We start from the raw sequence: 13,508 nt of genomic DNA on the forward strand, positions 1-13,508 counted from the left end.
TGAGACCCACTGGCCCAGCCCTAATGTTGACCCTATTCCCAGACCATGTGTCTTGTGAAGTTGAGTGAATTAATGTCCATGAAGGGCTTAGACCAGTGTCTAATACATTGTAAACACTAAGAGGAAAAGTGTTGTGATTTAGAACTGATACTCAGAAATCAAGCGACTTGCCTACGGTCTTTCAACTCATCAAAGCCTTGCTGTGGTAAAGCCAGTGCTATCCCGTAGCCATGCTCCTCCTGTCTGTTCAGCCTTCCCTAGCGTGGAGCATTGCCTCAAGAGAAACACCCTATGGATAAATCTGATGTGGTATATGTAATAGAGGACTTGAAATCCACAACCAGGATTCAAGCTGTAACATTCACTGACAGTCTGAACTTTGGTTTCTTCCGCTGTAGAACTATGCTGATCCTAATAAACCCAGGCCACAATTTATTCAAAGCATCAAAAGAGACAGTATGCTTTGAAAACCAGAACTGTGCCAGGCATGATTAATCCCAGCACTTGGGAGGTAGAAGCAGGAAGATTATTGCAAGTTTGAAGCCAGTCTTGCCTACAAAGTGAGTTCCAGGCTAAACAAGAGTACACTTACTGACCTTGTTTCAAAATTCATATACACATACACACATACACTCAATGACAACCATGGTCCAATGTTTATTAAGGGCTAAGAATTGCTAAGACTTTCAACATACTTAGAACATTAAAAAATTAGAGAGGGGCTGGAAATATGGCTTAGCAGCTAAGGCACTTGCCTACAAAGCCAAAGGACCCAGGTTCGATTCCCCAGAACCCACATAAGCCAGATGCATAAGGTAGCACTTGCAACTGGAGTTCGTTTTCAGTGGCTGGAGACCCTAGCATGCCCATTCTCTCTCTCACACACACATAAATAAATAAATAAATAAATAAATAAATAAATAAATAAATAAAGATAATTTTTTAAGTTGGGGAGAAAAAATTCTTGATAAACACTCTTTTCTTATTTTCTACTTTCTCATTTTCTTTAAAATTTTATTATCTTATGATATTGTCATAAAGACAGCATAATTATGGACTATGTACACATGTGTATGTTTGTGTATCCTTTATGTATATGTATATATGTGTCTCACCCAAGTCATATCCTTTGCCCTCCCAGAAAAGTGTTTAAATATGTGTGTCAGTCTTCCCATGGCCTTTATTACACACATGTGTGTGCTTAAATAATATACTGTATTAGGTAAATGTGATTTGCCCATTATTTATTTCCATATCCCCCTTGACTCACTTATCTCAAGCTACAGGTTATCTTTCTATAGCTTTATATTATCCATCTCTTTCTTTGTCACTATCCCTCCTTCTCTCATAATAAAACACATGCTTCTGTCACTCAAGAAGACTTTGTTCAGAGATTTTAGAAGAGTGAAGGCTTCAGGTTTATAGCTGCACAGTGGGCAACAAGCACAAGTGGACATTAGAGCATTATCTGATTGTGAGTAGGTCTTAGGATAGTTGCTCTGAGACTCATGTGGGTCCTAGGTGGCCACCTGCACTTTATACTTAATGGAGAAAAAGGTAAATGGAAGCAGAGTTGGATGCTATGCTAAGAAGTTAGGACTAGGCATGATGATGTGTGTATGCTTATGATCCATGTACATGGGAGGTGGAAGCAAGAGGAACTTGAGTTCAAGAACAGCCTGGGCTACAAGGGGAAATGTGTACAAATGTACGTACATACATACCTACATACATACACACACACACACACACACACACACACACACACACACACACACACACATAGATACACACATACATTTTTTTCTTCAGGACTTTGGGAAGCAGTTAAGGCTTTAAAAATGGAATGACAGCTCATGATGGGCATCAAGACAGAAGAGATAGGAGGAAGACAGTCCAACAGAAACCAAGGCCAGGCAGGGTAAAAGTGTAGCTGCAAGAGCTGGGTCTCAAGGGGCAGCACTGGGCAGAGTTCAGTGGGACTTGGTAAGTGGTTGTCATGGGAAGTCCTAGGACAAGAGGACATGTAATGAAAGAAATGTCCAAGTCTGAATGCAAGTACAGTCATGTTCATTAACCAAAACAGAAACCAAGAAAAGATAGATTTGAGAGCCATGCTAATCAGTATCAAATGCTGTTGATTATCTTGCTGCTATTATCCTGAATAAAATGACTAATTGAGAGACTTGTATGAAATGATCACTGTTTTGATATAACATAGGGCCTTGCACAAGTACTGTTCCACTGAACCCATCACCTGCTATGAGGCTATCTTGAAGGCATCTTCCATTTTTATAGTTGCATAATATCAGAACATGGCCCAGAATTAGCAAAGATGCTCATAATCTTGAAAATCAAAGACAACTACATTCTGGGCCTGTTTCAGTATAACTGGGTATTGTGACCAAGCCCTTGGCCGCCTTTTCTTGTGTGTGAAAATGCCCAAGTCTGTACCCGGCACATGTGGTTGCAGGGTAAGGACTGATTTTCTCCCTCCCTTCCCTTCTTCCTTTCTTCTTTCATCCTTCCTTGTTACCACAAAATGAAAGTCATTATAGCTTCTCCTGCTGCTAGTGTGAAACCTTCCTTGTAGACTTCAATTTTCCAAAGCAACTACTATGCCAGAGAACAGCTTTCTGTACCCCACGAGGTAAGACCTAGCTTTGAAGGAATCACAAATAACAAGAGAGACCCTGGCAGCCAGTGAGTGGCTCTTCATCCACCTGGGCCTCTTCCTTGTACCAATGGGTAGCAAACTATTCACTTAGTATCTTTAAGGGACATGGTAAATCAGACCAAGTGTTAGCTACGTTTTTACACTGCTTTACTTTTGCAATTCAGAGCACTTAAATCAAGGCTCTCTATTGAACTCCTGCTGTTGCATCTGAGATAGCCTGCAACTCTGTAGGCTGGCTTCTGTCACTCTGGCTCCACTCAGAGTTGACCAGGATTCTCAATAGGAAGACATAAGGACAATATGCAGAATCTCTGCAGAAAATGCAAAGATTACTTCTTGGAAGCCAGTATTTCCACTCTTCCCCTGTGGATCTATTCTATGGGACAAATGAAAAAGAAACAGATTTGGATCTCCTAGATTATGACATTGGAACGCCACTTGAACCTGTCATAGTGTTTGTTTTATAGTTCCACATTGCACAATTTGTTAAGATCATGGAGTTCTGTAGATCCTACTCTAACATTGTGCAATGTTTCCACATGAGAATTTTATTGGTGAGCAATACAGACATAACTTGAAGGCTACTGGACTTTGAAAAATTACTATTTAGAATCTACTCTATCCAGAAGAAGGTGCTGTGAAGCTCATAATATGAAAACTACATTAACTACGATAGAGTTATGTTTAAGCCTTGCATACTTGGAAATAGGTATATCAAGGATAAAGTCCTGGTGGCAGAACTCTCTACCCACTGAAGGATAGATCTCAAGTTCATACAAGTTTGTAGGCATTCTAAATAACACTTAGAGATCACCTCGCCTCCATTCTCCTGCTCACTCCATTCCACAAGGCAGACCCCTGAGAAACTTGAATAGAAAAGGGCTTTACCTTTGGAGGCTTCACAGATGCACTAACCCTCAAGCAAGTGTTAAAACATACTGTGTCCTAAGCTCTTTCAGGGCACTGGGGATCAAAGATGATGGGACAGTTCCTGTATTTTATTGATAGAAGGATGTCAATAGTTTATGAACCAGGGTGATCCCACACACTGCAAATTGTTTTGTTAAATAACAGTGAATCTATCAGGTAGCTCCATATCCCAGTTCAAGTTTGAGGCTTTAAAGGTTCAGTAGGTGGGCTGTAGAGATAGCTCAGCAGTTAAGGTGCTTGCCTACTAAGCTAACAACCCAGGTTCATTTCCCCAGTACTCACATAAAGCCGGATGCACAAAGTGGAGCATGCAACTGGAGTTCACTTTCAGAGGCTGGACACCCTGGTGTGCCCATTCTCATTCATTCTCTCTCCCCCCACCCACCTTGGAAGTAAAGATAATAAAAATAAATAAACAAAGTTTCAGCATGACACCTAGATGCAAAGGGAAAACAGGAGAGACAAGCAAGAGATGGGATAAAGAAGTCACAGAAGCCTGGTCCCAGCTTCAGTGGAGCACATTAGGTGGTCTTAGATTTAAAACTGCTCTTTGCTCCTTTAATCAGCTTCCCTTGGCTCAGGCTATCTCTACAAAATAGATCATTGTTCACCAATAGAAACTTAATTATCAATTGATCAATTACTATTGAGTTTCTGTTACCTTCCAGTTATCTGTCCCTGAGTAGTCTATAGTACTTTAGTGAAGAAAAGCTTCAATAATACATCAAAATGAATATCTAGAGCTAATACTTTCTTAATTACAAGAGACAGTAGGAGTTTGTTTGTTTGTTTTGTTTTGTTTTACAAGGTAGGGTTTCACTGTACTCCAGACTAATCTGAAATTCACTATGTGGTCTTAGGGTGGCCTTGAACTCACAACAATCCTCCTACCTCTGCATCCCTAGTGCTGGGATTAAATGTGTGCACCACCAATGCCCAGCTCGAGACAGTAGGTGTAACATCTCTTAAACTCTGCTCATTTATTGCCATTTAAAATGAGGAAATTGTTCATACATGGTGGCTGTTTAGATGATTTTTTACCATAAAAGCCAGTAACTATAAGAGCTTTTCAAGGCCCTGCGATGGATGGTGGTCTCAAGGAATAAAGCCATTATGCAGAAGGATAACTGAGTGTTTTTATTTGTTGAAAGAGTGGAGATGTAGCTCAGTGGCAGAGGATATACCTCAGATTCACAAGGCTCTCAGTTCACTTCCCAGCACCAGAAAGAAAAATTACTAATGATTATAACTCAACAGGATAATAAGGGATTTCTAACTTTCCATTTATTTTCCTGGACTGGTATTTTTATACAATTATGTGTAATGATGAGCTTTTTCTTTTTATTCAAAGGTAGACTGCATTTTCTACCTTCCCCATCATCTGCCCCAGACTTACCTCTTCCTATCAGAGCAGTCAGGACTTATTTTTCCTTCATTGACTCTTAACTACCCCTATCTGACCAAACAGCTGAAATATTGTTGGTTCACATCTTCACACTGAGGTCCCCTCTACCTCTGTTTGACTCACTTGTGTGCTCAGTTAACATTCACTAGCTATCTACTTTGTGTGATGTTGAGTCTGCTTCTATCAATGGTGTTGAAAGAGCAGGATTGCCCACTGCAGAGAACAATGCCAGGAGGCCCACATTACCTAGTAATTGTGTAAACAAATGTTAAATTGCTGCTGAAGCTATGTGATAGCTACGCTGTGCGTGCTGTTTGTGAGGAATGGGTAAGAGGTATCATGAGAGTCTATAGTAGGAGCATTTGACTTTGATATTGCATCAGGGAGGGCCTCCTGAGGGGCTGGTGGTAGGCATAGGCCTAGGGGACATTTAAGTATGTGTAGTGAGAGTTGCAGTCCAGGCAGAGGAAACAGCATATGCCAAGGTCTTTAATGGGGTGACTCCTGAAAGCAGACCCGCTCACTGGCACACACACAGGACGGATGATGTGAAATCTGGCAGGCCATGTTAAACATAGTTTTCTTCATCCTAAAAGCAATAGGGAAACATTTAAATGTTTTTAAAAGAGAGGGACATGATAGAGTTGCCTTTAAAAATGAAGTTCTGCTGCACTGTGGAGAGCCGATAACCTGAAGGTAGATATGGTGGCTCTAGTTAGGAAGCCATTGTTGTAATCTAACAACAATGAGGTGGCATGAAGCTTGTGTTGGCAGAGACAGAAAACTCAGGGATAGATCCAGTGAATAGAAAGTGAAATTGATGGGACCCAGAGTGGGACTGTACATGGGAGCTGAGAGAAAGACTCTGTGATGACATTTAGTTCTCCAGCGTGAGTATGGAGGGATGGCAGGGTCAGGAATATGTAATGTCATAAATCAGACAAGATTAGAATTGGAAATGTAAGCTCTCTGAGCCATATGTGTGGAGATATACATGTGTATGTTAGTAGTCAAAGGATAAACAGATTACCAGAAGAAAAAGAAAGACAAGTGTGTGGCCAAGGCGTGCCACTTGCAAAGGAGACATAAATGTTGATGGTCTGAGAGGCAGATGGAAAACAGGAGAGGAGGGCTGAAGATGTAGGTAGAGAGGACTCCTCGGTGCTTAGGTGTCATATTATCATGTATTACTGAGCAATGTTATTTAAAGCTTCTTCAAACTGGCTGAAGAGATGGCTCAGTGTTCAAAGTGCTTTCCAGAAAAGCCTGACGACCCAAGATCAATTCTCCAGTACCCATGAAAAGCCAAATGCACAAAGCAGTGCATGCATCTGAAGTTCATGCTAGAGGCCCTGGTGTGCCCAGTTCTCTCTTTCTGTACTGGGTATAGTGGGACATGCCTTTAATCTCAGCACTCAGGAGGCATAGGTAGGAGAATCACTGTGAGTTTGAGGCCAACCTGAAACTACATAGTGAATTCCAGGTCAGCCTGGACTAGATATAAGACCCTCCCTCAAAAATTTTTTTTTTACAATTTGAGAATGAACCTAAAGGATAATTACCAGATTTATAATTGTCTTTGAATGAATGGGGAACTTATATAGTTAGTAGACCCCGCTTTTGTTGCTTGACCTTTTACCCAGTGATCACAGAGACTGAAGTATCTATCTCTACATGCTGGTTCTATTGTAAGGGAATCATATAAAAGTGGTAGCAGTCTCTATGTTACAGATTGAGGGAATGAAGAAGAAATTACATGACTTTCAGAACACAGAAAGATTGGAGGAATTACATGAAGTACATTTGCATTCCAGGATTGGGCATGTGCTTACCTGTCTCACATGAATCACCTACTAACTATAGCTCCTCTGTGCTTCTGTATAAAACGAAAATGCACAGACATGCATTTTAAATATGTCATACTAGGACTCTAGAATTTATTATTCCAGCTGAGATTCCTCCCCTAGGACTTTCCTGAAAGAAGCATTATATTTACATCAAGGGATGAGAAACTTATGGGTTTTTTGTTCTTTTAAATGCACCTCCTAATGTCCATCTTTATATACACAGTGAACCATGGTGCAAAAGTGACATAGTCATTTTTTTGCCTCCCATTTTCAAGCATGTGTACAAACAATGGTGCCTAATCAAACTGAGGCCTTTAGTCCCAGCACTCAGGAGGCAGAGGTAGGAGGATCATTGTGAGTTTGAGACCAGCATCGTACTAAACAATGAGCTCCAGGTCAGTCTGGGCTGGAGTGAAACCCTACCTTAAAATAAAAACAAAACAAAAAAAGAGTATCGCTACAATTTTATTTATGCCTAGCAATCTATTTGTGTGTTTGCACATTTATCCTCCCTACTCCCCTCTGTGTTCTGAGAAGACACATGGAAAAGTTTGCCAGCTTGTTTGCATCTGGACTCGCATTAACTCTATGGCCATGTTTTCTCCCAGACCCTGCTGAGGAATTCGTCAGGCTGTGAAGCACGAAATGATGAGTATCGAACGGAGTTTACCACTGCTTTGCAGCGTGTCGACTTGTTTACTGGCCAGTTCAACCAAGTGCTCTTAACATCTATATCTACCTTCATTAAAGGCGACCTCACCATTGCTAATCTGGGGACGTCAGAGGGCCGCTTCATGCAGGTAAGTGCTGAGATTGTCTCTGTAATACCTAGCATAAGTCTGTTAATTTGTTTTCCCTTTTGTAGTAAAGTATTCACAAATAATGGAATATAGTATACATCACAGTAGAAGCTAGAGATAGCCTAAAAGGCAAACAGTGGAGCATGGCCTACTTTCTGTGAAGAGTGTGGCCTATTTTATGAAGCTTTTGAAGCTTTCTGTTTGAATGTGGTTGTTTTAATTTTCATGTCTGGAATGGTTTGGGTTTTTTTTTTTTGTTCCATTCATAACTTCTATCACATGATTGGAAAGTAAAAATGAAACAATTAAAGCACTTCCAGGCAATGTTTTCCTATTCCAAGGGAAGCTGTGGATCAAAGGAGAGCTATTGTGTGAACCCTGCGTCTCCATGAGAAGAAACATTCACATCATTGAGAGATAATGGCAGGAGCTAGGAAGGACTGTTATCATCAAAATCCCATTGTAACACTGGCTCTTCTGATTCTGTAAAATGCTTGTGTCAGAAACAAAGAAGTTCAAATACTTGTTTTTTTATTCTTTTAAGCAGGTTTTATTAAGAAATTCATCTAATGGATAGCATGAGTATTTCCATGCAATAAAAATTCACATTTCAGGCTTGATGAAACTTACCGTGTTTCCTAGCTCTACGAATCACAGATAGCACTTGGCAGAAATTAAAAAGCTCTAGTGTTGGGTATATTTTACTGCACTAATAGTGCTTGTGCTTTCAACATGAGTTCATTAGTAGATTCTTGGTTAATGCAGAAAGACAGTGACATCTATGGAACTGCTGTGAAAATTAGAAATTTCTTATGACGGGATTAATTCCTAATTGCCTGGGTGTGTGAATGTTCTGACTGAACAATGACTTCTCATGAACCAATTGAGGGTGATGAGATTTTCCTCTGATGATGTATCCCGAATCTGTATTCTTAACAAAACATGTTTAATTACCATTGTCTTTATAGTAGTCTGGACAGTAGCCATTGCCATATTTTAAGAACTGCAAATCCTGATTCACTTATACTCACGTGTATTGTGGGACTTGTTTCAGTCATAAAGCATGTAAAACCTGCCTAGCTCAAAACTGATGATACAGAGTCTGTGACCTATGTGTTTCCCCTCCTCTAGCCCCACAGCTGACCGCCTTTCTCCCCTCCCCCAGCTCAGTGTATTATGTACCACTTTACCAGTCCTGGACATTTAATTCTACCCTTAACTTTTCAAACAGTGAAAGCAGGAAGCCTACTCCCACAGCCGTGCGCTTGGTTGGGTTTTGGATATGACCGTTATCTGTTATCCTTGTACAGTGTGCAGCATCATGTGTGTTTATACACACTCCTGGTTTACAGTGAGGGTGTGCTGTGAAAGTCCAGAGAACTTGAAAGAAGGAGCAGGAGAGAAGGAGGAATATAGTGAATTCTTAATGTGCTGGTAGTAGTGAATTGCTTCCTTTTTCCTTATCTTTGTTTCTACTTTTCTTTTTTTTTTCTAATTTGTCCATTGCCTCAACAATCCAGCTCTACATAAATATACTTTATATATAGCCACTTTAGATCTGACAGATGTTTTCTAATATCAAAAGTTCATATTTTATTTTCAGATGCTTAAATTCTAATAAACCCCAAGTTAATTTTTTTAAGCAACAAAGTATACACCATCCAGGGGGCATGTTATGTATCAGTCTCATTATAGCAGAAATGCTCTGTCAAACGTCTTGTTCTTGTTTTCTTTTCTAATATATTTACTTAAAAAGTGACCTTAGCCACTAACTTAACACAAAAGGCATCTTATTTCCTGATAAGATACTGGTGTATGCACGTGTGTATGTGTGTGTGTGCTCGTGTGTATTCTTCTGTGTGTAAGTGCAAGTGTATATTAGCTTTAGGAACACCTACCTTTCTTTCTTTCTTTCTCTCTTGAGACAGATCTCTCACTGTCCTGAAACTCACCAAATTAGGCTTACACTATTTGGCCATCAAACCTCAGGGATGCTCCTATCTCTCCCCACCCAGCACAGGCTGCCGTCCATCCTGGCATCTTCATATCAATTCTGAGGATCAAGCACAGATCCTCATGCTTATAAGGCAAACACTTTACTCACTGAGTTATTTCCCCAGCCTGTTTTATGTATTTTTTTAAAGTGCCTTCCAAGTTATCAAATGTATATTGAGAAACTACTAAGTTTGCTTTACTGGGCAAATGAGTGAAGCAAAGAAAACACAATACCTGCCTTTAAGGAAATAAAATTTTGATAGAGAGGATGAAAACATTTACCTGGCAATAATAATATGGAAAAGAGAAACAGGAACCCACAGTGGATTTATTTCCATGACACTTGTGTACGAGAGTTACATTCCATTAAATTCTATACAAATAAACCTAAAGCACTTGACAGTCAACAGAACAGGCAGCCAACATCACTGAAATCCAGTTTGTTTACAGCAAACAGTGGCGGAGGGGGGGTGAGTAGGGGGAAGATAGGAGAGCTTGCAGCCAGCTCTGCCTGAGTAGTGACTTACTACCAGATTCCAGCAATGTTTTGGCTGGACTAAAATGCTAAATCTGTGGCTGCTGAATTTCAGCAACTCATATTTTAATAACTACTATAGCTTTTCTATTATAAAACAGAATAGACATATTTTCCCTCCAAAAACAGCTGCTACGCATGAGAAGGAACAGACAAAATGATTTTACTTCCTTCCTACCCTGAAGCCTAATGGAAAAGTTACTTTACAAATTTTTTTTCTCCCAAGAGTTTGCAGCTGTTTCTGCCTTTCCTATTGTGCTGTGTTCTGCTGGGGCTGGGAACGCAAGCTACCGCACCAGCTGTTCAGTGCAAAGTGAATCAGGTATTTCACAGTGGTTATTTGATTAGAAAGAATTATATTGTTTAGCTAACAATAGCATGTATATGCCAGGGAAGATGTTTTTGACATGTCTCTAGCAGCGAAACAAGTGTAACTTATCTCATGCAGGTGCAGCTATGTCTAAGACACTGAGGTGTGCACATGTCTGAGTCCACAGTGGTGGGGTGGTGTTGATACAGATTTCAAAACATTTTGATTTGTATGATCACCCTCTTGGGACATTTTGAAGTTAAATTATATGACAAATGATGTTTGAAAGAGTGTAAGTAAACATGGAGACTGTGCCTGCTTACAAACTGGGGGTGGGGGTGTGGTGGAGAACAACTCTGGAAGCAGCAGTGTGCAGGGCTGTGGGGAGAGGGAAGGATTCTCATGAAGATCACACGACTAATCACAGGGATTGCCCACATCTCCCCGTCTCAGCTCCTCAACTAATCTACATCTAAACAATGTTTGCTTGATATTTTTTTAACAGCACTTGTATAAGACCTTTAATCTCTAAATGCAGAGGATAGCTATTAAAATATTTGTGCATGACTGTCTAGGAGGCCGAGGAGAGTAAGTGGGATCAGGGAAGAGGGTGGGCTAGAAGGCCCTTCCAAAATCGCTTCAAGCTCAGCTTGCCAACATTCAGTGGGCAGCCATACCTGCTAACAGTGCCCACTACCTATGCACGGTCATAGCTGCCATTAGGCCCTTTGATAGCATCCTGGTCCTTCCTTCATCTCCCCTCCCCTCACTCTCCACAATTCTATTACCTCCATTGATATAACATTCTTCCTCTTTTGCTCTTAACTGGATTAGCTGTGCCCAGCAAGAACCTTAAAATGGTAAGGATCTCCTATAAAGATGTCCTTTGTTCATAATCATTACTTATGACCACTGCCTAAAGGATTATGATAGTAATCATTGAACTTAAGTATAATTACTCCCTTCTGATAAAAAGAACCAATTCATTTATTGACATTGACATCCTCTCTTCCAACTCCTTGGGTTTCTGTGCCACCATCATGCCATGGCAGGGCTTTTCACGGAGACCCCATGGTATCCATCACACTTGGCATTTCCACTATTTTATAGTGTGTAGACAAAGATCCCCTGGTGCAGCAGCACCTAGACCACCAGACAGAAGCACAGCTGAATAAAGCTTCAACTCCGACACTATTCCTCTTTAGGGACTGAGGATCTATCTGTCTTTTCTAAAATGTTCAGATAAAAATATCATCTGCCTTTAAAAAAATGTGTACATTACTGACCTAGTTATATACCTAAAAAAAATCACTGTCAGTCTGTTTCTTTAGATGAAAATATGCTTGGTGAGTTCTGAACTTTCCTTTGTGCAAAAAAGAACATATTGTCAATAATAATTTCAAAGTGATGCCTGTAACCAAAATTTAAGCTCTGTTCATGTATAACCTATGAAAATGAATTTATGCATGCTCCTGAAGAATATATATTTTGTATAGTATCATATGCATAGAAACTTAAAGCATCATAAATGTTTGAAACCATGGGGAAGCATAAAGATTTTGTATGTTTTGGTGTACAGGTTTTGGAACAAGTGAAATTTCTCTTCTGGGTGCTTCTTGGATAAAACAGAGAGACATGTAAAATACGAAATATATATGTCAGTAGCCTTTGAACTTTTATCACTTTTCAATTTTAGTAACAGATAAACTCTGTACACAAGTTAACTATCCTATACTCAAGTACTTAGAATAATAATATAAAAATTATATCAGTTACCTTTCTTACCTCTGTGGCAAAATACCTGGTATAAGAACTTAAGTGAAGAAGGACTTCTTTGGACTCCTGGTCTGAGATTACAGTCTGTCTTAACTGGGAAGGCATGGCTACAAGTGTGCTCACAGCTGTAGCAAAAGTGGCTTGCTCACATCTGTATGGATCAGGAAGCAGAAATGAGGCAGGAAGCAGGGGCTAGATTAAAAACCTCAGAATGCACTGTCTAGTGGCCTTACTTCCCCAAAGTACTACAACCCCTCACAGACAGCACCACCAGTTGTGAGCCAAGAGTTCAAACACACAAGCCTATAGGTGACATTTTTATATCCAAACCCTACCAAAAAAAAAAAATGGTTCTTTTAAATTATTTTCACAAATCTCCTAGCTTGTTGGGCTTTAGATATTTGAATTTTTTGAGTAACTTTTGACTCATTTCAAAAATATGAAATGCGGGGGCTGAAGGAATGGCTTAATGGTTAAGGCGCTTGCTTGCAATGCCTAAGGACCCAGGTTCAATTCCTCAGGACCCACATAAGCCAGGTCCACAAAGTGGTGCATGTGTCTGGAATTCATTTGCATGGATGCAGGCCCTGGCGCACCCATTCTCTCTCTCTCTCTCTCTCTCTCTCTCTCTCTCTCTCTCTCTCTCTCTCTCTCTTTCCATCTGTCTCTCCTCTGTCTCTCAAAATAAGTGAATAAATAAATAAAACATTTTTTAGAAAATTGAAATGCAGACACATGAGCATTTGTCTTTTGGATATGGCTGGCCTTCATCATGTCCAACTGGTATAGGAGCACTCGGCCACTTGGGGAAAGGAGCCAAGGAAAGTTCAGAGTCAGGCTCCTTTTGCTTTGTGTCCGTGAGCTCGGGGCTTTCTTCCACAATGTGAAGGGCCACCCTTTGCTTCCCACTCCTGGAAGCTTCACTGGCTTCACCTTTTGCCCCCAGGTACTGAGTCTCACACTTCTAATCCTGAGCAGCCAATACCAATTATTTTTCCTTTTGATTCTGTTTGATAAAACTACATGTTCACCTTGATTAAAACAAACAATACCTCACATTCTGCTTTCTTTCAAAATAAACATGAATTTCTGTCACAGGCTGTACAAGATAAGAAACGTAAAGCAGGCCAGAAGAATGAGGCCTCCAGTGCTACACCTTGAAAATACAGATTAAACTTGAAGGTGTTCTGCCTTATGAAACATTTAAAACACCCCTGCCTTTATCAAGGTGTC

The 13,508-nt window shown here is 40.2% G+C and overlaps 1 protein-coding gene across 2 annotated transcripts in view; it reads left to right on the top strand.

Moving 5' to 3' along the window:
- Met (MET proto-oncogene, receptor tyrosine kinase) overlaps nt 1–13,508 on the top strand; it is a 124,690-nt gene that overhangs the window by 52,396 nt on the left and 58,786 nt on the right. For both annotated transcript variants that reach the window (XM_045160175.1, XM_045160174.1), the window contains one exon: nt 7,468–7,659. In XM_045160175.1, coding sequence (XP_045016110.1) covers nt 7,468–7,659 — 192 coding nt within the window. The remainder of the gene's footprint in view (nt 1–7,467; nt 7,660–13,508) is intronic.

The sequence above is a fragment of the Jaculus jaculus genome, chromosome 10 (genome assembly GCF_020740685.1).
Source record: "Jaculus jaculus isolate mJacJac1 chromosome 10, mJacJac1.mat.Y.cur, whole genome shotgun sequence".
Lineage (NCBI taxonomy): Eukaryota > Metazoa > Chordata > Mammalia > Rodentia > Dipodidae > Jaculus > Jaculus jaculus.